The sequence below is a fragment of the Myxine glutinosa genome, chromosome 2, assembly GCF_964187855.1.
Source record: "Myxine glutinosa chromosome 2, kmMyxGlut1.1, whole genome shotgun sequence".
NCBI classification, from domain to species: Eukaryota; Metazoa; Chordata; class Myxini; order Myxiniformes; family Myxinidae; genus Myxine; species Myxine glutinosa.
The window spans coordinates 243,216,815-243,243,491 of record NC_136262.1 but is presented as its reverse complement, the minus strand read 5'-3'; the positions used below and the strand labels follow the sequence as shown (position 1 = coordinate 243,243,491).

Genomic DNA, 26,677 nt, shown 5'->3' with positions numbered 1-26,677 from the left:
CCTTTCTCTCACTGATACATTCATCTTTTCCCCCCTTCCAATCATTCCCCCATCCCACCACATCCTTTCTCTCACTGATACATTCATCTTTTCCCCCTTCCAATCATTCCCCCATCCCACCACAGCCTTTCTCTCACTGATACATTCATCTTTCCCCCCTTCCAATCCTTCCCCCATCCCACCACATCCTTTCTCTCACTGATACATTCATCTTTTCCCCCTTCCAATCATTCCCCCATCCCACCACAGCCTTTCTCTCACTGATACATTCATCTTTCCCCCCTTCCAATCCTTCCCCCATCCCACCACATCCTTTCTCTCACTGATACATTCATCTTTTCCCCCTTCCAATCATTCCCCCATCCCACCACAGCCTTTCTCTCACTGATACATTCATCTTTTCCCCCTTCCAATCATTCCCCCATCCCACCACATCCTTTCTCTCACTGATACATTCATCTTTTCCCCCCTTCCAATCCTTCCCCCATCCCACCACATCCTTTCTCTCACTGATACATTCATCTTTTCCCCCCTTCCAATCCTTCCTCCATCCCACCCCATCCTTTCTCTCACTGATACATTCATCTTTTCCCCCTTCCAATCCTTCCCCCATCCCACCACATCCTTTCTCTCACTGATACATTCATCTTTTCCCCCTTCCAATCCTTCCCCCATCCCACCACATCCTTTCTCTCACTGATACATTCATCTTTTCCCCCTTCCAATCCTTCCCCCATCCCACCACATCCTTTCTCTCACTGATACATTCATCTTTTCCCCCTTCCAATCCTTCCCCCATCCCACCCCATCCTTTCTCTCACTGATACATTAATCTTTTCCCCCTTCCAATCCTTCCCCCATCCCACCACATCCTTTCTCTCACTGATACATTCATCTTTTCCCCCTTCCAATCCTTCCCCCATCCCACCCCATCCTTTCTCTCACTGATACATTCATCTTTTCCCCCTTCCAATCCTTCCCCCATCCCACCCCATCCTTTCTCTCACTGATACATTCATCTTTTCCCCCCTTCCAATCGTTCCCCCATCCCAACCCATCCTTTCTCTCACTGATACATTCATCTTTTCCCCCCTTCCAATCCTTCCCCCATCCCACCCCATCCTTTCTCTCACTGATACATTCATCTTTTCCCCCCTTCCAATCCTTCCCCCATCCCACCACATCCTTTCTCTCACTGATACATTCATCTTTTCCCCCCTTCCAATCCTTCCCCCATCCCACCCCATCCTTTCTCTCACTGATACATTTATCTTTTCCCCCCTTCCAATCCTTCCCCCATCCCACCACATCCTTTCTCTCACTGATACATTCATCTTTTCCCCCCTTCCAATCCTTCCCCCATCCCACCACATCCTTTCTCTCACTGATACATTCATCTTTTCCCCCCTTCCAATCGTTCCCCCATCCCACCCCATCCTTTCTCTCACTGATACATTTATCTTTTCCCCCCTTCCAATCCTTCCCCCATCCCACCACATCCTTTCTCTCACTGATACATTCATCTTTTCCCCCCTTCCAATCCTTCCTCCATCCCACCCCATCCTTTCTCTCACTGATACATTCATCTTTTCCCCCTTCCAATCCTTCCCCCATCCCACCACATCCTTTCTCTCACTGATACATTCATCTTTTCCCCCTTCCAATCCTTCCCCCATCCCACCCCATCCTTTCTCTCACTGATACATTCATCTTTTCCCCCTTCCAATCCTTCCCCCATCCCACCACATCCTTTCTCTCACTGATACATTCATCTTTTCCCCCTTCCAATCCTTCCCCCATCCCACCACATCCTTTCTCTCACTGATACATTCATCTTTTCCCCCCTTCCAATCCTTCCTCCATCCCACCCCATCCTTTCTCTCACTGATACATTCATGTTTTCCCCCTTCCAATCCTTCCCCCATCCCACCACATCCTTTCTCTCACTGATACATTCATCTTTTCCCCCTTCCAATCATTCCCCCATCCCACCACAGCCTTTCTCTCACTGATACATTCATCTTTTCCCCCTTCCAATCATTCCCCCATCCCACCACATCCTTTCTCTCACTGATACATTCATCTTTTCCCCCCTTCCAATCCTTCCCCCATCCCACCACATCCTTTCTCTCACTGATACATTCATCTTTTCCCCCCTTCCAATCCTTCCCCCATCCCACCACATCCTTTCTCTCACTGATACATTCATCTTTTCCCCCTTCCAATCCTTCCCCCATCCCACCACATCCTTTCTCTCACTGATACATTCATCTTTCCCCCCTTCCAATCCTTCCCCCATCCCACCACATCCTTTCTCTCACTGATACATTCATCTTTTCCCCCTTCCAATCCTTCCCCCATCCCACCACATCCTTTCTCTCACTGATACATTCATCTTTTCCCCCTTCCAATCATTCCCCCATCCCACAACATCCTTTCTCTCACTGACACATTCATCTTTTCCCCCTTCCAATCCTTCCCCCATCCCACAACATCCTTTCTCTCACTGACACATTCATCTTTTCCCCCTTCCAATCATTCCCCCATCCCACCACAGCCTTTCTCTCACTGATACATTCATCTTTCCCCCCTTCCAATCCTTCCCCCATCCCACCACATCCTTTCTCTCACTGATACATTCATCTTTTCTCCCTTCCAATCATTCCCCCATCCCACCACAGCCTTTCTCTCACTGATACATTCATCTTTTCCCCCCTTCCAATCATTCCCCCATCCCACCACATCCTTTCTCTCACTGATACATTCATCTTTTCCCCCTTCCAATCATTCCCCCATCCCACCACAGCCTTTCTCTCACTGATACATTCATCTTTCCCCCCTTCCAATCCTTCCCCCATCCCACCACATCCTTTCTCTCACTGATACATTCATCTTTTCCCCCTTCCAATCATTCCCCCATCCCACCACAGCCTTTCTCTCACTGATACATTCATCTTTCCCCCCTTCCAATCCTTCCCCCATCCCACCACATCCTTTCTCTCACTGATACATTCATCTTTTCCCCCTTCCAATCATTCCCCCATCCCACCACAGCCTTTCTCTCACTGATACATTCATCTTTTCCCCCTTCCAATCATTCCCCCATCCCACCACATCCTTTCTCTCACTGATACATTCATCTTTTCCCCCCTTCCAATCCTTCCCCCATCCCACCACATCCTTTCTCTCACTGATACATTCATCTTTTCCCCCCTTCCAATCCTTCCTCCATCCCACCCCATCCTTTCTCTCACTGATACATTCATCTTTTCCCCCTTCCAATCCTTCCCCCATCCCACCACATCCTTTCTCTCACTGATACATTCATGTTTTCCCCCTTCCAATCCTTCCCCCATCCCACCACATCCTTTCTCTCACTGATACATTCATCTTTTCCCCCTTCCAATCCTTCCCCCATCCCACCACATCCTTTCTCTCACTGATACATTCATCTTTTCCCCCTTCCAATCCTTCCCCCATCCCACCACATCCTTTCTCTCACTGATACATTCATCTTTTCCCCCTTCCAATCCTTCCCCCATCCCACCCCATCCTTTCTCTCACTGATACATTAATCTTTTCCCCCTTCCAATCCTTCCCCCATCCCACCACATCCTTTCTCTCACTGATACATTCATCTTTTCCCCCTTCCAATCCTTCCCCCATCCCACCCCATCCTTTCTCTCACTGATACATTCATCTTTTCCCCCTTCCAATCCTTCCCCCATCCCACCCCATCCTTTCTCTCACTGATACATTCATCTTTTCCCCCCTTCCAATCCTTCCCCCATCCCACCATATCCTTTCTCTCACTGATACATTCATCTTTTCCCCCCTTCCAATCGTTCCCCCATCCCACCCCATCCTTTCTCTCACTGATACATTCATCTTTTCCCCCCTTCCAATCCTTCCCCCATCCCACCATATCCTTTCTCTCACTGATACATTCATCTTTTCCCCCCTTCCAATCATTCCCCCATCCCACCACATCCTTTCTCTCACTGATACATTCATCTTTTCCCCCCTTCCAATCCTTCCCCCATCCCACCACAGCCTTTCTCTCACTGATACATTTATCTTTTCCCCCTCCTCAGGTAGCCAACGATGCAGGTATCTCACCCTGGCTAGACACGGTGATGGGCTGTACCAACATTTAGCCAGATTCGATCTGGTCTGGTTGGCTACCTGGGTTCCCCTTCCACTTCCCCCTTCAGACCTGGGAAAAAAATGGGGACACAAAAATCTGGATTTACATAGAAAATCATGAAGTGGGTTTGATGATGAGGTTATTTGACGAAGTGGGGTTTGCATCAGCTGGATTGGTTAAAGTGCTGATGACGCAACAACAGACTAGAGTCAAAATGAAGACTGAGGCTCACCGTTTGCTGATGGTGGAGACCAAGGTGGATGTCGGGAAGAAAATACGAGGTGAAAGTTGAGAGTGGTGAGGGACACGGGGGAGGGAATGAGAGTAAGAAGAGGAAGTATGAGAGGTAGAGACTTTCTCAATCAGTTATCTATGGCTGCTTTGGATGATAGCTTTTGGGTCTCACTATCTGCCATGATCTTTCCTGGGAAAACCACATTTCAAATCTGGCCTCCAAAGCCAGTCGCCGACTGGGCATCCTCCGTCGTGCGAAGTCCTTCCTTGGCACACCTGAGCTCCTCACCACATACAAGGGTTTCATCCGCAGCTCTATGGAATACTGCTCTCCCCTCTGGTCTGGTGCTCCTGCCTCACACCTAGCTCGTCTTCACGCTGTTGAAACCAAAGCGTTCAGAACCATTGGAATCTCCCGCGATGAAGCTAACTCCAAGGGCCTTTCACTCACTCACCGCAGGCAGGTTGGTGGTCTTTACGTCTTCTACCGACTCCTCTCTGGCCTTGCCCCCCCAGCCCTCTCTGGGCTCTGTCCCCCAAATATTCCTACAGGTCGCACAAGATCTGCCTGCAACCCTCTTATGGTTAAACTGCCAAAATAAAGACTTTCTGCTCACCTTCACTCCTTCATTCCGCTTTTCTCCCGCCTCTGGAACAAACTCCCTCACTCTCTTCAATCCCACTCCACCCTCCAGGTCTTTAAAACAGCTGTTCACCACCATCTCTTATCCTCCCCCATCCAAAACCTTGATATTTTCTACCCCCGCTAATTTCGGTCCCCTTGTGTTTTATACCTCTCCCCCCCCCCCCCCCCCCCTCCCCCTCCCACGCCTCCTGCCCCCAAGCCCTCTCCCTCCCACACTTCTCCCTGCTCTCAAATGTTGTGGTTGTGTGCTTCCCCTTCTCTCCCCATCTTGTCTTCCGCTCCCTCTTTTTGTATATTTTGTTTGTCTGGTTGATTTGTTTGTGAAATAAATGTTAGCTCTTTCACGAGCCTCGATTCAGTATACCAAAAAAAAATAAAAAAATGTGTCAGATATTGTACAGTATACATAGATAATTACCTTCAATTAAGATTCAAACATGGAGAGCATACCTGCTACCTATTTCCTTATTGTGCAGGTCTTTGCATGGAAACGATATTTCTACCATTGCTGAGGGAGTGTTTAGTGACCTTCTGGCACTGTCTCACCTGTGAGTATCTCCCGGCTTTCTCCTATCCCTTACCAACATACGCTTTGGAGTAATGGATGACGTTTTCATCAACTGCATGATGTTTGTTCCCAATGGTGTTGACTGCATCATATTGACTGTTTAATTGTGTATTTTGATGTTTTTCCTTTCTCAAACCAGTGCCCTGGGCTCGAACCCGCTGTACTGTGACTGCTCGTTACGCTGGCTCTCTAACTGGGTCAAAGTTGGATACAAAGAGCCAGGAATTGCTCGCTGCCAGGGCCCTGGGGAATTGGCGGACAAACTGCTGCTCACCACACCCTCCAGCAAGTTTGAGTGCAGTGGTGAGTGATGAGCACAACATCTTATAGGCCTGAACAATGATGAAAACCAGCAAAACCCCAACCCATAACAAGGACCAGTTGACGGTTTTGGTGTTAACCCTTTATCTGAGCTAAAGAACACCTGGGACAATGTTCGGACCAGGTGTTATAGCTTGAGGGTAAGGAAGACGAGAGTTAGGATATTTTTAAGGCAAGGGTCTTTCAGTCGGAGAGTGGTTAATGCGTGGAATGGTCTCTCAGGAAAGGTAGTGGTATCAGAGGGGGTGGACAGGTTTAAGTGGGATTTGGATAGGTACCTGGATGCATTGGAGATGGAGGCGTATGGGGATATCGGCATGTGTGGATGGTAGGTAGCTTATGTGTGGATGGGTAACAACACTGGGATTTGTTAGTGCAAGCATGATGGGCCGAGTAGCCTCCTCCTGTATAAAATTCCTTGTGTGTATCTTTTTGTGTTGTTTTTGCTCCGACGAAGCCTGGTGTTGGCTTAGTGGTTAAGCGTTGGCTTGGGATCCTAGGATCCTGGGTTCGAATCCCGGTCGATCGCTGAATTAACACCAGGGGGGTTGACTCAGCCTGTCATCCTTCCGAGGTCGGCAAATGGAGTACCAGTTCACTGGAAATTCCCTGTGTGTCGCAAGAGGGGACTAACAGGGTTGGCGGCAGGAAGGGCATCAGGCCATAAAACATTGCTTCAAAAAGGGGACCATGGTGCCCAAAAAAGGCCAACCCCTGCTCTGTGGGGAAAAATGGCCTCTAAAGGTGGTTCTTTTTCTTTCTTTTGAAGGGTTAACATCTGAAATGTCAGCTTCTTGTTTCTCACTGTGGTTAGCATACGTCAATCAATGTCCTGTCCATTTCATTCATCATACTACCTGTCCACAAATGTAGATCAAGACTAACCTTGACCAGCATGACTAGTTCTACATTGTAAATTGAAGAACATAAGCTCGGCCCCAAACTAATTAAGAAGAACTTGAGTAAATATAACTTGATGGGATCACATCTAGGTAAAACCGCAATGCCGGAAAGTGACCTTGCACACTGGAGTACACCATACTTTAGAAACAATGATAAGTTGTCTGTTGTTCTAGTTACCTTCATGTTACCTTTATGCTTTCACAGGCCCTGCAGAAACTAGTGTCCAGGCTAAGTGTTATCCCTGCTTATCAAACCCCTGTCGAAACAACGGACTGTGCAGTCCTGATCCTGTGGAATACTTCCGCTGCTCATGTTCCGAGGGTTTCAAGGTAAGCAACCTCGATATACCTCTATAAACTCCTGAACGTAACCGCTTATCCTTGTGTGTAAATGATGATTAATGGTGCTTCAACATCTTTAGATCCGTGTTTCAATCCTGCAAGACACGCTGAAACAATATTGTAATATTATGCAGATATGTTAACAAACATGTCACTGGGGTAACCTTGATCTTGATGCTATTATTTATTTATATATGTATTGAGTTTCCGCATTTAAGTCGCTAATTTTGACCTGATAGGAAAAAAAAGGTTATCCGTTTTTCTATGATGAAAATTTTTTTTTGGTCTGAGACCACAATGTAAAAACTTTCCTCCTCGGAAAATCTAACGGTGACTTCCTGCCATCCCAATGACTCCTGGCCATTCGGGCCTAGTTTGGTGGAATGAGTTCCCCTATTTTGCAAACTGCCACAGTCTCGTTCCTTCTTGAATGCCCACACACATTCAGCAGCTAGCTGCAGCAGGGCCTTAGGCATGATCATCTGTACCTTCGATGCATCTGTTGTGCTGCCTCTGGCCTTCGTCTTTTGCGAGCCCAGATGTGGCAGTTTCTGAGCAGGAGTTTCAAAAGAAGACAAAGGCAGAATCACAGCACCCACAGCAGCACTGTGGCATGAAGACAACTGATCCTTTAGCTAACTTTTAGTGTTACCTCAATGTCTCGATTCTTATCGTCGATGTCATCTCAGATGACACCTCGGCATATTTGATCAAAATTCAGGAACAAAAATATTTAATGAAGATTTTATCAACAAGGTAAAAGCCCTTAAACAGAGTACCAGCTTACTGGGGTAATATTCAAGTCATACCAAAGACTTTAAAATTGGGACATGCTGCTTCCTTGCTTGAAAAGGATATAGTACGGACAATCCCCATTGGTTGCATGCATGGGGAGGAGTAAATTCCTCTTGAGGAAATGCCCCGCTGAGTACGGCAAGAAAACGGTGCCACATATATATATATATATATATATATATATATATATATATATATATATATATATATATATATATATATATATATATATACTAGCCGAATGCACTCGGCGTTGCCCGGGTTCGTTTTGAATGAATTTACTACTATAATTCAGCTTTTAATCGTGGCCGTAGAAGATTGACTACTATAATTCAGCTCAGCTTTTAATTGCAAAATGGGCCCAGCCCGGCCAAGGCAGCTTCGACCGACCTCGCCACCTAGCCTATAACCTTCCCAGGGCCCGTCCCGACATTTTTAGTTCTTTTTGAATGAATTTACTACTATAATTCAGCTTTTAATCGCGGCCGTAGAAGGTTGACTACTATAATTCAGCTCAGCTTTTAATTGCGAAATGGGCCCAACCCCGCCGAGGTGGGCCTCGACCGGCATCGCCACCTAGCCTATAACCTTCCCGGGGCCCGTCCTGACATTTTTTGTTTCAGAGGTTTCCTCCTATCTTTCACCGTTCAGGAGATTAGCGCGTGCAGACAAACAAACAAACAAAAACTTTCTTTTATATACAGTCACGTGAAAAAGTAAGTACACCCCATGTAAAGTTTTGACTTTTTCAACATATTTCAACATACAGCTATTTGATCTTCATTTCAACAATATTGATAGATAAAGGTGATATAATATAACAAATATCATGAAACATTTACATTTTGTAGTCCAGTGTATAATTTAAATAAACATAAATGCAAATTTCGCATGTGGATAAAGCAAGTACACTCTTGACTCTAATAGGTGGTATTGCCCCCTTTGGCAGAAACAACCTCAAGTAGGCATTTCTTATAACTGTCTACCAGTCTCTGACATCGACTGGGAGAAATTTTTTCCCACTCCTCCATGCAGAATTCTTTCAGCTGTGCGATGTTTGAGGGGTTTCTTGCATGCACAGCTCGTTTCAAATCCCCCCACAACATCTCGATGGGATTTAGATCCGGGCTTTAACTTGGCCATTCCAGAACACTCCATTTCTTTCTTTTCAGCCATTCCTTGGTGGATTTACTGGTATGTTTAGGTTCATTGTCATGTTGCAAGGTCCACCTTCGGTTGAGCTTCAACTTTCCGACAGATGGCCTCACATTATCATCAAGCACCCTCTGGTAAAATGAAGAATTCATAGTGGATTCTATGATGGTGAGCTGCCCAGGCCCTGATGCAGCAAAGCTGCCCCAAACCATAATATTTCCACCACCATGCTTTACAGTTGGTATCAGGTTCTTGTGGTCAAATGCTGTCTTTGGTTTTCGCCAAACATGTCTTCTGGTACTGTGGCCAAATAGCTCTACCTTTGACTCATCTGTCCAGAGCACATTGTTCCAGAAGTGCTGGTCTTTGCCGAGGTGTTCATTGGCAAACTTTAGTCTTGCCCTGATGTTCTTTCTGGACAGCAAAGGTTTCCTCCTGGCACACCTCCCATGTAGATCAAATTTGTGCAGCCTCTTTCTAATGGTAAACTCGTGCACTTTGACATCAACAGTGGCAAGAGCTACCTGTAGGTCCCGTGATGACATTCTGGGGTTCTTTGAGACTTCTTTCAGCATCTTGCGGTCTGTTCTCGGGCTGAACTTGCTGGGGCGGCCTGGCCTGAACAAGTTGGCAGTTGTTTAGAATCTTCTCCACTTGTAGATGATCTTCCAGACTGTCGAATGATTGATTTCAAATTGTTTGGAGATCTTTTTAAATCCCTTCCCAGACTCGTAGGCATCGATAACCTTCTTTCTAAAGGCCTCAGAGAGCTCTTTTGATCTAGGCATGGTGATGCCGCACACTTCAACAACAAAGAGAAAACCAAACTAAATGTCTGAGGTTTAAATAAGACAGGTTCCTCCAAGATCCTCTCTAACGATGTCCTAATCATTTGCACCTGAGCTGGTGCACCTGATTCTAATTTTAGGTATTTGAAGTAGTGATTAATGTAGGGGTGTACTTACTTTTTCCACATGCGAAATTTGCATTTATTTTTATTTAAATTATACAATGGACTACAAAATGTAAATGTTTCATGATATTTGTTTTATTATATCACCTTTATCTATCAATATTGTTTGGACTTCCGTTTCCGGTCTTGCTGGCGAGGGTTCGTTTATTCTCAGCTCTCCATGCTATCCATCGAAATCGAAGTTAAGTAATTGTTCCCATTTGTATTTTCGTTATAACTATTTATTTTATGGTGTATATATTGTCTCCCGACGAAGATTTTCGGTGCAAATCTTTCATACCTGTATTGAAAATCGTGTTAATTCGGGTCGTGTTTTGAGGCCTTGTAGTTGTACAGTGAACACTGTACAACCTTGAGGCTTTGTTTTTCTCTCAGCGGTCCGTGTTTTTGTGATCCAATAACTTTCGTTCTCTGTTTTCCCAATCTTTTCACCCCATAGCCCTCTTCCTTGTGTAAATAACAACTCAAAAAAATCCAAAAAAAAAACATTTCCTTCTCTGTTGTCATTCGTTTATTCATTCTTATTCGTTCGTTCGTTCGTTCTTCGACCACGTGTTTCTCCCCCATTTCCCCAGATAGATTGTCAAATTTCAACTCGTTATTTTATCGTCCATGCGTTATTGTTTTGATTATCGTTACTTTTGGTTTGAATTTCCTGTAACTTGTAATTATTTAATCGTGTTCTGCTCCTCGTGTGCGGCCTTGTAGTTGTACCCCCGTCGGTGGTTGTTATCTTAATCGTGTTTTGCTTGGCTCTTAGTTTTTTTCCCTTCTACCCTGAACATAATACTCTGTCTAACGTTCTAAATCCCCACCTCCCCCGCCCCCAGCCCCAAAAACCAAACAAAAAAAACAAAAAAAAAAAACATTTATTTTCCTTTCTCCACGTGTACTGTTGACTCATCCTGTATTTTCTGTCCAGGTGTGCTGTTCGCCCCGCCCCCATTAACTCCTTGCCATCCACCGTTTGCCCTTCACGTGACTCGTGGTGGTCCCTCTCGGCTCTCCCCCCGTTGGTATTTTTGTGCACATAAGATTGTTCACGGTTCTGTTTAAATATTATTTAAATATGTATAACCTTTCCCCTTCAGTGTTTTACTCAGTGGTATTTTACAACACGCTGTTTTTCTTCCTATTTAAAAGGCTTTTCTCAATTTCCTCTCCAACTCATTCCACCTCAAAAAAAAGAAATTCAATATCTTATACGTCTCCCTCACTACATGGTCTAAATTCACATTCATTCCATCCCTCCTCCATCATTCTGAACCGGATTGCTAACTTGAAAATCACAACAAACCCAATTTGTTTTCAATGTTCGTCTTTCATTAATCATCCACTTTCTAAACTCCCCTCTTGCCCCGCCCTCCCCTCCAAATCCCCCCCCTTGCACCTACACTCCTAAACTCCCCCCTTGCCCCACCACTCTTAAACTCCCCCCCTACCCCTCCACTCCTGAACTCCCCCCTTGCCCTTCCACTCCTGAACTCCCCCCTTTGCCCTTCCCCTCCTAAACTCCCCCCTCACTCCTCCCCTTCAAAACTCCCCCCCAACCCCTCCCATTCAAATCTCCCCCCATACCATTCCTCTCCAATTCTCCCTCCTCCCCCCTCCTCCTCAAAGCTGCCTCCTCCCCACTTCGTCTCCCTTCTATCTCATACCTCCACCCCCCCCAACCTTCTTCTTTCCTCTGCCCCCCCTCAAACAACCCCTCACTGTGCCTCATCCCTTCACCTTCAAACCTTTCATCCTCCTCATCCTTCCCTTTCTTGGAACTCTTCTGCAGTCGCTGACACACTAACAACTGCTCTCCCTACCTCCCCCTCTCATCCTTCATCTTACCCTACTCCTCCCCTCCCCTGTCCTGTACCCGATGCTCCCCCTCTCTCTTCATTAACGGTATGGACCTCAAACATCCGGGGCCTTCGCTCAAACCTGACTGATCTCTCCATACAGGTTGCTTCTGACAATCCAGACTTGATCTGCTTAACAGAGACTTTCCTCCTTCAAGATGTCTCTGATTCCTTAATATCTCTTCCTGGTTACTCCCTCCTCCGGTATGATAGACCTGAGCCTCGGCCTGGTGGTGGGGTGGCTATCTTTATCAAAAACTCTCTTCCTCACTCTCCTTGCACTGCCCTCTCTCCTCCTCACCCCCAGGAGTACCTCTGGCTACGGCTTCCTCTCCGCTCCCACCTTTTGTTCATATGTGTTCTGTACCGTCCCCCAAACAGTGATGACTCCATCTACATTTCACTGTCTGACAACATGGACCAACTTCTATCCATTCATCCCAACTCTCTCTTCCTCATATGTGGTGACTTCAATTGTCATCATGCCACCTGGTTGGGTGTGGGTTCCTCTCTCACCAGTCATGGCACCTCAGCAAAGGACTTCTGTGACTCACTGGGATTGACACAATCTGTCAATTTCCCGACCCGGATCTCAGCCAATGGAGTATCTTCTCTTCTAGACTTGGTTATGACTAACTTCCCTGCTAATGTCTGCTGCTCTTCTTCTGCTCCAATCGGTTCTTCTGATCATGTGCTTGTCAAAGTGGACATCTCTCTGGCCATTCTCAGAGAGCCTCCTCAGCGTCGACGAGTCTGGCATTTCACTCAGGCCGACTGGGACGGTCTTCAAGCAGCCATCAATCGTCTGGATTGGTCTCCCATCTCCACTGCCTCTGACATCAATTCTTCCTGGGAATTCTTCCAAAGCAAACTGATCTCTCTCATGCACAGATTTATCCCATCTCGCCTTCAGTTGTCTTACCCTTCCTCCCGTCCATGGTACACTGAATCTTGTGGTGAGGCAGTTGCCCTGAAACAACTTGCCTTTGCCTCTTGGAAGGCTAATCCAACTGAAGGAAATCTCAGTTCCTTCCACAAGCTCGGAACAAGTGTGTGTCTACCCTCAGGAGTGCCAGGAAGCACTATCTCTCCTCACTCAAGAATGAACTCTCAAACCTGTCTCCTTCCTCCAAATCCTGGTGGCGTCTGGTCAAATCCGTTTCTGGTGTTTGTTCCCCCTCCATCCCCTCCCTTACCTCAAATGGCCACACAGTTGACATCGCACGTGACAAAGCCGAATGCCTCAACTCTGTGTTTGCCTCAAAATCCTTAGTCCCAAACCCATCTCTCTCTGTTCCCACCTTTCCCAGTCGAACCAAACTGCTCCTGGACTCTGTGACCTTCTCTCCTGACAAGGTGGAGGAGTTTTTGTCAAACCTCGACTCTGATTCTGCAACTGGACCAGATGGCATCAGCCCACGGGTCCTAAAATCCTGCTCTGCCGCTCTATCTCACCCTCTCTCTGTTCTTTTCACCCTATCTTTTGCTCAAGGTCATCTGCCAGCATCCTGGAAATCAGCTAACATTACCGCTTTACACAAAAAAGGTGCAAAAACAGATCCTTGCAACTACAGACCAATCAGCCTGCTCCCAATTATCAGCAAAGTCATGGAATCCATCATTGCTTCGGATATGAAATCTTTCCTCTTCTCCAATGGCTTGATCTCTGATCATCAATTTGGTTTCAGACCAGGTCACTCTACTCTGGACATGCTGCTTCTGCTATCTCAACAATGGATGGAGGTCCTCAATGCCAAACAGGAAATCAGAGCTGTCTCCCTTGACATATCACGTGCCTTCGATACGGTCTGGCACCCAGCTCTGCTCACCAAACTCTCCTCCTATGGAATCCATGGAAATCTCCATGCATGGCTTGCGGACTTCCTCTCTGGTCGTAGTCAACGTGTGGCCCTGAATGGATTTCTCTCATCTCCCCTTCCCGTTCAGGCTGGAGTTCCCCAAGGCAGTGTGCTGGGCCCTGTGCTTTTTCTGGTCTTTATCAATGATCTCTCCGACTCTCTGGAAAATCCTCTGTGTCTCTTTGCTGATGACTCCACTCTCTGCCGCTCCATTCCTCTTCCCTCAGATCGGCAGTCTGCAGCCTCCTCACTCTCTGAAGACCTGGACAAAATCACAGACTGGTCAAACATGTGGAACATGTCTTTCAATCCTGACAAATCTCACACTCTTACTATGTCTCTCCGAAAAGATCGACTGGACAACCCTCCCATCTACTTTCTCAACAATCCTCTCCAAGAAGTTCTGTCGCTCAAGCTTTTGGGTCTCACCATCTGCCATGATCTTTCTTGGGAAAACCACATTTCCAAGCTGGCCTCCAAAGCCAGTCGCCGACTGGGCATCCTCCGTCGTGCGAAGTCCTTCCTAGGCACACCTGAGCTCCTCACCACATACAAGGCTTTCATCCGCAGCTCAATGGAATACTGTTCTCCCCTATGGGCTGGTGCTCCTGCCTCACACCTGGCTCGGCTTCACGCTGTTGAATCCAAAGCTTTCAGAATCATTGGAATCTCCCGCGATGAAGCTATCTCTGAGGGCCTTCCACTCACTCACCGCAGGCAGGTAGGTGGTCTTTCTGTCTTCTACCGACTCCTCTCCGGCCTTGCTCCCCCAGCTCTCTCTGTGCTCTGTCCCCCAAATATTCCTACAGGTCGCACAAGACTGCCAGCCACCCTCTGATGGTTAAACTGCCGAAATCTCGGCTCTCTGCTCACCTTCACTCTTTCATTCCTCTTTTCTCCCGCCTCTGGAACAAACTCCCACACTCACTTCAATCACACTCCTCCCTCCAGGTCTTCAAAACAGCTGTTCACCACCATCTCTTATCTTCCCCCATCCAAAACCTTGATCTTTTCTACCCCCACTAATTCACCCCAGATCCACCTTGATTGAAATTCCAACTTCTTTCCTGGAAGTCTTGGCAGTGTCCATATGTTTTATACCTCCCCCAACCCCCCCCCCCCCCCTTCCCATGCCTTCCCCCCAAAGCCCTCTCCCTCCCACAGTTCTCTCAATGTCTCCATGTCTCTCGGTCCCTGCTCTCAAATGTTGTGTTTGTGTCCTTCCCCCTCTCTCCCCATCTTGTCTACCGCTCCCGATGTTATTTGTTTTGTGTGTCTGTTTGTCTTTCTGTGTGATTAATGTTCGCTCTTTCACGAGCCTCGATCTTGTATACAAAAAAAAAAAAAAAAAAAAAAAAAAAAAAAAATGAAGATCAAATAGCTGTTTGTTGAAATATGTTGAAAAAGTCAAAACTTTACATGGGGTGTACTTACTTTTTCACGTGACTGTATATAGACTAGCCGAAAGCACCCGGCATTGCCCGGGTTCTTTTTGAATGAATTTACTGCTATAATTCAGCTTTTACTAGCGGCCGTAGAAGATTGAGAGTACTACAATTCAGCTCAGCTTTTAATTGTGAAATGGGCCCAGCCCGGCCGAAGCGGCCTCGACAGGCCTCGCTACCTAGCCTATAACCTTCCCGGGGCCCGTCCCAACATTTTTAGTTCTTCTGGAATGAATTTACTACTACAATTCAGCTTTAACTCGCGGCCGTAGAAGATTGACTACTATAATTCAGCTCAGCTTTTAATTGCGAAATGGGCCCAGCCCGGCCGAGGCGGGCCTCGACCGGCCTCGCCACCTACCCTAAAACCTTCCCGGGGCCCGTCCCGACATTTTTTGTATTGGAGGTTTCCTCCTATATTTCACCGTTCAGGGGATTAGCTTGCGCAGACAAACAAACAAAAACTTTCTTTTATAATATAGAGAAGATAGATAGATAATAAATAATAATAATAATAGATAGATAGAAGAAGAAGAAGATATAAGACAGATATAAGAAGATATATATATATATATATATACAATTTTTTGGGATACATAGTCGAGGCACATGGAAGAGCTAGCACACTGAACAGATCAGGACATAACTGACAAAAACGTTGCAAAACACACATGTATGGGGTGGACAAGATGGACACAGAAAAAACTCCACGGAAGGAAAATTGGAAAAGGAGGGAATTGAATCGGCTTAAAGAGGATATAAAAGGTCATGGTTTTGCATTGGGTGGGGACAATCTGAGATTTGTGGTGAACAGCTGTCTTGAAAACATGGAGGGAAGAATGATATTGAAGAGGGTGTGGAAGTTGATTCCACAGGTGGGAAAAAGGAGCGTGTGAACCCTGCAGAAACGTGAGGGGGACTATGCATGGAAAGAGCAGATGGTGCAAGACCATAAAGGAGATGGTGGAAGACAGAGAGGGCACCGGTCTATCTGCGATAGTGAAATGATAGGCCCATTCATAGACGCAACTTCATCGCGGTGGATTCCATTCATCTTAAAGGCCTTGGTTTCCACAGGATGTGGAATATTAAAAGTTAAATCTTCTTCTTCAAGGTTGAGTAAGATGTGAGGCAGGGGAGTTAGCCCAGAAGGGAGAGAAAAACTCCATTAAGCTGTGGATGAAGGCCTTATAGTCCTTGAGCCAGACCAAAAGTAATGCTCCGGCGGGGGGAGTAATTCTCATTATGATTTTCCATTAGACCAATGTCTCAAGTGTCAGAAAAGGTGTGATGGACATCTGAGAACGGTAGCTTAGTGCCCGGATGGACGCCATCTTTGAAACCACCCAGCTCGAAAATGCCCATTTGGTGGGGTACATTGTTGCACGTGTATCTGGACTTCTATACTAGCTATCGATGTGCGGTTGACGACTAAATATACGTCCGATGTGTACCGTCTAAATAAAAAATAATATGAAGCATTTTGTTTTAGATTAATTATTATAAAAATCAATTATCGAAAAAAAATCATATATTTTTCAATATTTTATTATTAGACTTGTACTTTTTTTAGTGAAACAACACTGGTATGATTTTCCAAATTATGCATTGTGCTACACCGTTTATCTGTCTATAAAAATAACTCAAAAACTAAAACATATCATCCACCACGAGTTTACAACAAATAAATGTAAAGAGGCATAAAATGACTTAGGCCGCCGCTGGCATTATCTATTCTGACGATAACGCAAGTTAGGAATGTCGTACGGAGAGGATTTTAACACCATACGATATCTAATAAGCAGGCGGAAATTGTTACATAGGAAATCTGCACTTTGGTGGCCATCTTGGATTTCAAAATGGCCGCCAATTATATTAATTATTCATTACTAGAGTTTGGAAAGACGTATGGAGCTGATTTTAACACCATACGATGTATATTCCTAATAAGCAAGCGGAGGTATCATTGAACATGTCATGTTTTAGTCAAATAACACCGGTATGATCTTCCAAATTATACATTTTGCTAAACCGTTTATCTGTCTATAAAGATTTTCAGGCAATTTGGCCTGCATTATAATAGAGAACAACATATGCTATACAATATACAGTGCACACAAAGTTAATCATCAGAGTCGCCATCAGTCATTGGCATCCTGAGCCACGATAGCATCATCCTGCACCATGTTGGAGCATCCCTGCAGCTTACACACAACAGTGCACTTCAACCCATTCAGTATGCAGGAGCAATCTGACGGTCGACACGTCCTTCTGCATGTGCATGAGATGAGATTCAAGACGACATCTGGAGCTGGTAGACCCGCCATCCATCGGATTGTGAGCGAACCGCCATCATCGAGTTCCCAACCATGTCCTGCTGATGGTGTTGGGACGTCTGGTAGGTTTTCAAGGCTGCGTCGCCAGATAGCCGCCTGATAGTTGGCCCTAAGCGTATGCTGCATCAAGGAGTCTTCACAAGGCGGCAATTGTCCAGATTCGATCTGGCCCTTCTTTGCACAGAACATGTGATAACGGAGCGAATTAACACCGACGATCTTCGTGTTCTTGGCGTACAGCTGACACGTGAAGGCCTGAATGCTATTGAAGACGTCTGTTGGTACATTCCACGAAGATCCCAGATCTGTGAATGCTTGAAGATACAGCTCATTCGCTTGCACAAGCTTCAAAGCCTTTATCTTTCCTTGGCTAGCCAGAGCACTCACAGTGTCACACCCGCTCCATGCATGAAGCCCTGGCAATGCACTGCAAACTCCAGACCCCAATACCGCAGCCAACTTTCCAACGTCGATCATTCTGACTCGAACCTTTGTTCCTCGTCTGATGAAGAGCTGACTATCGATGGTTCTGCTGAGATGAAGACTGATGATCAGAACGTCGGTGTCATCTGCCACTAAGATGATCGTCTTGTAGTGGGTAGCGGCGTGCTTTGCGTGGAGAAACATACGCGTGTCTGCTTCCTCGTGGCTACATTCGAGTGCTTGCACCAACTTCCACCTATCGCGGGTCAGTACCAGACATTTTTCACCACAGGTGACATACAGTGTTCTGTTGCCTAGCTTTTCGCGATTTGTTTCATGTTTCCACGACTCCGCCAGAAACACAACCAGTTTCTCCTTTGTCTGGCTGCAAGCAAGGAGACGCCGCCAGTTCATGATTTTGTGTGCGGGTCTGATCTCGCTGAAACTGATGCCTTCATTTGAACCGCGGTTCACACGCTCAGCTGCTTTGATGGATTCTTCTGTGTATGTGTCAAAGACAACATCGATGCGCTCACTGCCTTGACCAGCGTGAAGCGCTGCAGCAAGGATGCGGTCAGATAGTTCTTCGAACGTGTCGTTCTCGCCATGCATCTTTTGTATGAGAGCCATCGCATCAATTATTGTTGCACTTCGCTTGTCAACGTTCTCGGCTGGTTCCACAAGACCTTCCATGTGTTTCGCAAGTGCAGCTTTGTTCGCTTTTTTCATTGACCCTTTCACGCTCAAGCTGAAGTGATGACATGATGTTCAGAGCTTCTCTGAGGATTTCTTGCACTGTTGCCATATCTGTGGCAGGCGCGTTTATAGTCGGCAGGTAGCCAACTACATCTTCCATCACCTGAACACGATCTCTAGTCATGATGTTGAAACCAGTCCACGAACTGATTGTCTGGTCGCATGGTTCCAGCATGCGAGTCATAATCCATACGTGATTTCGGCGCTGCGCAAGGGATGTTGCGCCTGCAAGAGTGTCAGAAAGATCTGCAGGCTTGATTGCAGGTGGGCCCTCTCGTTTCCCACCACTGTATATTGGAACTAAATCGCTGGATGACGGGATAGATCGCTTCTTATCTGCTTTGGATACTGCCGATGGAGGCTGGGGCGGCAAACACGACTGCGACTTCGGTTGGACGATGATACCGTTGACGCGATGCGATGTTCCGCCACCACTCAGCGATTCCTCTAGCCTGTCGATGTTATCGAATGCTAATACAGTCGGGACCGAAGGGTGCACATGTGACGGAAGTGGTACTGTATCTTTCTCCACACTTGCTAATTTGTCTATGCATAGCGCTGTCTCGATTTCTTCCAGAACTGTGTACGAACATCCGTGCCCGAGTCGATTCAATATTCTGATGACCTCTGTATTACCGGTGAGCGTTTTCATGACCCACGGAAGTAGGACATGCTTCGATGTTCTGATGGTACCCCGGTGTACAGCATTGATGATATCTTGAGCCATCGACCATACCAGTGTGTCGGCACGCGCAGAGCTACCCCCACTCCCGCAAATCAAAGTATGCAGAAATACACGAAGAGAATCTGGTATCTTCACGTAATCTGAAGTGAGTTCTGCTGGCTGAGGCGGCCAACGTTCATTGTAATGAGCATCTTTGATCTGGTGTCGCAGTGAAGTAGCTGCACGCACAATGTTACTTTCACCGTCCGTTCGTTCAAATGCTTTCACTTCTGCTTTCAGGTTTACGCACTCTGCAGCAATCTCTCGCTTTGTCAGATTATCGGGCATCAAGTATACACGGTGTTTCACATTGAAGAAGATGAGCGATTCTCCAAACTCTCTTTGTAATGTGCGCTGCAGATTCTTCTTGATGGAGTCACGAACATCAACTGAAAATGTATCTGAAGACAGGATATCTGTTGCAACATCAACTATTGGAACAATCCTCGGGTTCAAGAACAAGTCAGTGCGAATGAAATTGAATATACATCGTATCATTTCTTTTTTCTCGATATTATCTTCAATGTCAGTTTCTACTTGAGGTTTTTGGGGCCGTGTGTAGTTTCTATAGCAGGAGAAGTGGTAGTGAGCCTCAGCTGCAACCATATCTCGTGTAGTCAATGCCAAAACTCTCTCATCATTGCGAGCTGTCGCAGCATCTCTTATTGTCTTATCTGCTCGAAGTTCAACAGCCAAGACAACTGTTTCACGGGTACGACTGCCTTTTATGAATTTTGAAGCACGCTGGCAAAAAATGCATTTATCATCGTAGACCGTTGAAGTTGATCCTGTCTCTTCCCGTGATGATCGCCGTCGCACCGCATCGCCAGTATCAACTGAAGAACTTCTAGCTGCATTGGTCAAAGTAGCTAGGTGCTTTTTGTGAGTGAAGTCTGATCTACAAGCCCTATGGTATAATATTGGAATATTAGGAAGTTCAACTGCACCTTCTTGGACTAGCTTTAGAATTGGATAAAAGTTTCTAACTGCGGCTGCGTCACACAATGTCTTCCAAGAACTGTTGCCCGCTGCCTTGCTTAGTTCAGAGAGTGGCGACTTCTTGCTGCACAGGATGCACGTTCCGGACTCAGGTTCAATCTTCGCCCGTTTCGCCTCGACACCGGCCATCTCAGCTGAAAGAACAAAAAGACTGACGTTAGATTACTCCGATATCCGAAAAGCTCGCCAGCTTACATAGACATACTCATCCAAGTCAGTGAACATGTTAGATGGCGCCACAATACAACTCTATAATAGAGTTGTATGTGGCGCCATCTAACATGTTCACTTTTAGTTCTTAAGCCACCCCCCCCCCCCCCCCCTCAGAAATTAATCAGGTCACCGCAACAAATCTCAGACTGAGATATAGAATATAGAATATAGATATAGAATAGACTGACGTCACTTTCGGCACTGGGTTCTGTGGGTTGATTATCGGCGGGAAATTCCAACTGACATAGTTTCGGTTTGTGGAAAGTGCATGCCTTTTCATATATTTTTTGTGTACACTCGTGGTGGATGATATGTTTTAGTTTTTGAGTTATTTTTATAGACAGATAAACAGTGTAGCACAATGCATAATTTGGAAAATCATACCAGTGTTGTTTCACTAAAAAAAGTACAAGTCTAATAATAAAATATTGAAAAATATATGATTTTTTTTCGATAATTGATTTTTATAATAATTAATCTAAAACAAAATGCTTCATATTATTTTTTATTTAGACGGTACACATCGGACGTATATTTAGTCGTCAACCGCACATCGATAGCTAGTATAGAAGTCCAGATACACGTGCAACAATGTACCCCACCAAATGGGCATTTTCGAGCTGGATGGTTTCAAAGATGGCGTCCATCCGGGCACTAAGCTACCGTTCTCAGATGTCCATCACACCTTTTCTGACACTTGAGACATTGGTCTAATGGAAAATCATAATGAGAATTACTCCCCCCGCCGGAGCATTCACTTCAAAATATGGCCGGTTGGCTCAAGGACTATTATAGGCGGATAAGAGTTTAGGTGTGCCAACAAAAGACTTTGTACGATGGAGAATGAATGCCCAGTCAGTGGCTGGTTTTGGAGTCCAACTTTGAAATGTGCTTTGCCCAAGAAAGATGGTGAGACCCAGGAGTTTGAATGACTGAACCTCCTCAAGAGTAATGTTCAGAAAGTAGAAGGGATGGTTTGTCAGACGTTCTTTTCAGAGAGAGATAGTAAGAGTGTCAATTTGTCATGATTGAAAGACGTATTCCAAGTTCTTATGTTGTTATTTTTTCAAGATGTGAAGAGAGGGAAGCGGCTGCAGCCTGCATGTGAAGGATGAGGGATGTCATGGCAGAGGGTGGAATCATCAGCAAATAGATAGAGGATTTTCTAGAGAGTAAGAGAGATCATTTATGAAGACCAGGAAAATAGCTGGGCCCAGAACACTGCCTTGGGGTGCTCCAGCCTTGACAGGGAGAGGAGATGACAGAATTCCGTTGAGTGCCACACCTTGCCTACGAGATTAGAAGAAGTCAGTGAGCCATGTGTGGAGTCGGCCTTGGATTCCATAGGCAGAGAATTTGGAGAGTAAGACAGGATGCCAGACTGTATCAAAATCACGAGATATGTCCAGAAAGACATCCCTCTCATGTCTGTCATTGAAGGCCTCCATCCATTGTTGGGTGAGTAGAAGCAGCATGTCCAAGGTGCAATGACCAGGTGTGAAACCAAATTGGTGATCTGAGAGAAAAGGAAGGATTTCATATCAACTGCGTTGATGTCGTCTATCATCTGTATATTCTGTATATATTGTGTCTATCATCTGTATTTGCGTCTCGCTGTCATCTGTATCTTCTGTATATATTGTGTCTATCATCTGTATTTGTGTCTAGCTTTTATCTGTATCTTCTGTATATATTGTGTCTATCATCTGTATTTGCGGAAGGAGGAGGGAATGGAAGGAGGAGGGAATGGAAGGAGGAGGGAGGAGGGAATGGGAGGGGGGAAGGAGGGGGGAAGGGGAGGGGATGGGGGTGGAGGGAGGGGAGGGAGGGAAGGGAAGGGGTGAGCGAGCTGCTCTGGCACAGGCTGAGATTCAGTGTATAATGTTCCTTGTTGAAATGCGCGAAGTTAAATATGAATAAAAAATACGGATCTCGTCATCGGAGGTCATTTTTAGGTCGGCCATGTCCTTCCCAGGCCCAATGGCCATGTCTATGCCAAAAATCAAGTACGTGAGTGAGTCTGGCGGCGAGGATGGAACATCACGTGATCGCTCTGAGCGAATCAGCGAGCTACTCTGGCACAGGCTGAGATTCAGTGTATAATGTTCCTCACTGAAATGCGCTAAGTTAAATATGAATAAAAAAATATGGATCTGGTCATCGGAGGTCGTTTTTAGGTAGGCCATGTCCTTCCCAGGCCCAATAGCCATGTCTATGCCAAAAATCAAGTACGTGAGCCTCTCTGTTTAGGAGTCTATAGGTAACACACACACACACAAACTTTTTATTTAAATGCATGCAATTCATGTCTGATAGATACAGTGGGTACAAAAGTACGAGTCCAGCAGGAAATTCAGTTTGAGTATGTGTATTAATTACATTAGACCCTTTAGAACCCGAAGGCCCATTATGACCTCCAAGACCCTACTCAACCTTTACAACCCTGAGACCCATGAAGACCATGAAGGACCGTGAAGACCCATAAAGACCCTTAAAACTCTTAGGACCCCTAAGACCTTTTAAGACACCTAAAATAATTTAGGGCCTTTAGAACCCTAAGACCATTTAACACCCAAAAGATCCAGAGGACCCAGAGGACCCAAAATACCCCAAAAACACTTAAAGACCACAAAGATCACAAAAACCCAAAAGACACTAAAGATGCCAAAGCCCCAAAATACCCAAAGACCCTTAAAGGTCTGCCAGCCCTCAGCATGTTACCTCTTCAGGCGATATGGATGACACTGTCACCCCTCAGCTTACCACTGCTCAGCATGTCACCTTTCCAGCGGACAGTATTAAACTAAGGACAAACTAAGGACAGTCTTAAACTAAGTCCACTAAGGACAAACCTGCAACCCCTCAGTCTTAAAAAAGAATATTTTGACAAAGTGTGTTGCATTCATATGCATAGTTTTTACATTGTTGAGGTAAGATTTTATTCCGAAGGAACCTATCTTCACTACACTCTACTCTACTCTGGACTCTACTGCAGGTCACTCTACTCTGGACATGCTGCTTCTGCTGTCTCAACAATGGATGGAGGTCCTCAATACCAAACAGGAAATTAGAGCTGTCTCCCTCGACATATCACGTGCCTTCGATACGGTCTGGCACCCCGCTCTGCTCACCAAACTCTCCTCCTTTGGTATCCATGGAAATCTCCACGCATGGCTGGCGGACTTCCTCTCTAGTCGTAGTCAACGTGTGGCCCTGAATGGGTTTCTCTCATCTCCTCTTCCTGTTCAAGCTGGAGTTCCCCAAGGCAGTGTTCTGGGCCCTGTGCTTTTTCTGGTCTTCATCAATGATCTCTCTGACTCTCTTGAAAATCCTCTCTCTCTCTTTGCTGATGACTCCACTCTCTGCCGCTCCATTCCTCATCCCTCAGATCGGCAGTCTGCAGCCTCCTCACTCTCTGCAGACCTGGACAAAATCACAGACTGGGCAAAGAAGTGGAACATGTCTTTCAATCCTGACAAATCTCACACTCTTACGATGTCTCTCCGAAAAGACCGACTGGAGAACCCTCCCATCTACTTTCTGAATAATCCTCTCCAAGAAGTTCTGTCACTCAAGCTTTTGGGTCTCACTATCTGCCATGATCTTTCCTGGGAAAACCACATTTCCAAGCTGGCCTCCAAAGCCAGTCGCCGACTGGGCATCCTCCATCGTGCGAAGTCCTTCCTTGGCACACCTGAGCTCCTCACCACATACAAGGCTTTCATCCGCAGCTCAATGGAGTACTGCTCTCCCCTCTGGGCTGGTGCTCCTGCCTTACACCTAGCTCGTCTTCACGCTGTTGAAACCAAAGCATTCAGAATCAATGGAATCTCCCGGATGACGCTATCTCCGAGGGCCTTTCACTTACTCACCGCAGGCAGGTTGGTGGTCTTTCCGTCTTCTACCGACTCCTCTCCGGCCTTGCTCCCCCAGCTCTCTCTGGGCTCTGTCCCCCAAATATTCCTACAGGTCACACAAGATCTGCCTGCAACCCTCTTATGGTTAAACTGCCAAAATCAAGACATTCTGCTTACCTTCACTCCTTCATTCCTCTTTTCTCCCGCCTCTGGAACAAACTCCCTCACTCTCTTCAATCCCACTCCACCCTCCAGGCCTTTAAAACAGCTGTTCACCACCATCTCTTATCTTCCCCCATCCAAAACCTTGATCTTTTCTACCCCCGCTAATTTCGGTCCCCTTGTGTTTTATACCTCTCCCTCCCCCCCTTCCCACGCCTCCTCCCCCCAAGTCCTCTCCCTCCCACACTTCTCCCTGCTCTCAAATGTTGTGTTTGTGTGCTTCCCCTTCTCTCCCCATCTTGTCTTCCACTCCCTCTTTTTATATATTTTGTTTGTCTGGTTGATTTGTTTGTGAAATAAATGTTAGCTCTTTCACGAGCCTCGATTCAGTATACAAAAAAAACAAACAAAAAAAAACATCCAAAACCTTGATCTTTTCTACCCCCGCTAATTTCACCCCAAATCCACTTTTTTGAGGTGACTTTTGACTTCTTTCCTGGAAGTCCTTGGTGGCCTTGCGTTTTATACCTATCCTGCCTCCCCCCAGGCCCTCTCCCTCCAAAAACATCTCCCGATGTCCCTGCTCTCAAATGTTGTGTTTGTGTGCTTCCTCTCCTTCTCTCCCCATCTTGTCGACCGCCCCCCTTTCTATATACTTTGTTTGCTTGTTTGTTTGATTTGTTTGTTTGATAAATGTTAGCTCTTTCACGAGCCTCGACTCTGTATACAAAAAAAACTAATATAATGGGAGTATGTGATATAATTAAATTCGATACACGGAAATTCACATAACAGAAAGATTTTAACGGATGCATCCCTTCCTTATATCGAGAGATTACTGTGCACACACACACACACACACACACACACACACACACACACACACACACACACCGCAGGTGGACACTTTGAGACCTGGGAAGGCTCCTTTCCACCTTCTGAAACCTGCAAATTCAGACACCAATCAACGACACACACACACACACACACACACACACACACACACACACACACACACACACACACCGCAGGTGGACACTTTGAGACCTGGGAGGGCTCCTTTCCACCTTCTGAAACCTGCAAATTCAGACACCAATCAACGACACACACACACACACACACACACACACACACACACACACACACACACACACACACACACACACACACACACACAAGATATATTGAGGGATCAATATATCGAAGGATTTAATGTACATTCACCTTTGAATCAACAAATACTTTGAACATATAACAAAGAAAGACTTGTGAATTCACAAAGCAACCTCTCAGTCTTGGTTACATGGTTCCTATCGACTTACGGGTTTCACAATATGACTATATTGAAGTGTGGTGCTGCGCACACAACTTGCTTGCCAAAGAGGTAGGCCACAACGCGTTGTTAAAACCAAAAGTCTTTATTGCGAAAGCTCGAAACTGCAGCACTGGGCGGGCTCGAGCTTAGAGCCCGCATATATGTGCCGAGGCCACGCCTAGTCCTCGGGCATGGCCGCTCGGTCGAAGGGCGGGGCATGTGCCATCGGTCCCCGCCTGAGTGCTCGCACCACCTTCTGGTGCGCGGAATTATTGCCCCACGTGTCCGCCACACGCGCCCCCCCAGAATTCCCGCGCACCTGAAGGGTGAGTTTGCGGGGAAGCCGGATGACCCGGCCGAAACGCCCCCTGGCGATGGGTGCAGGGCTGGGGGGCAGCGGGCCGGCGGGGCTGAGGGGTGTCGGGGGTCTGAACGCCGGGGGGCGGCCTCGACGCGGAGGCAGCGCTGCCGGCGGGGGGTGGTCCGGATCGAGGTGGGCCGGCTTGAGGCGGTCCACGGAAATTCGATCCGGGGCACCGCCGATGTCGACCGTGAAAAACCTGTCACCGGTCTCCAGCACGCGGAAGGGCCCGTCGTACGGGGGCCGTAGCGGTGCCCGGTGGGCGTCGTGCCGGATGAACACGTACTTGGCCGT

The 26,677-nt window shown here is 46.4% G+C and overlaps 1 protein-coding gene across 1 annotated transcript in view; it reads left to right on the top strand.

Annotated features, from left to right (window-relative positions):
- The window catches only part of LOC137420701 (slit homolog 2 protein-like), a 709,809-nt gene that overhangs the window by 619,045 nt on the left and 64,087 nt on the right, over positions 1-26,677 (top strand). Inside the window, exons 25-27 of the mRNA XM_068105981.2 lie at positions 5,504-5,575; positions 5,735-5,898; positions 7,024-7,148. Coding sequence (XP_067962082.2) covers positions 5,504-5,575; positions 5,735-5,898; positions 7,024-7,148 — 361 coding nt within the window. The remainder of the gene's footprint in view (positions 1-5,503; positions 5,576-5,734; positions 5,899-7,023; positions 7,149-26,677) is intronic.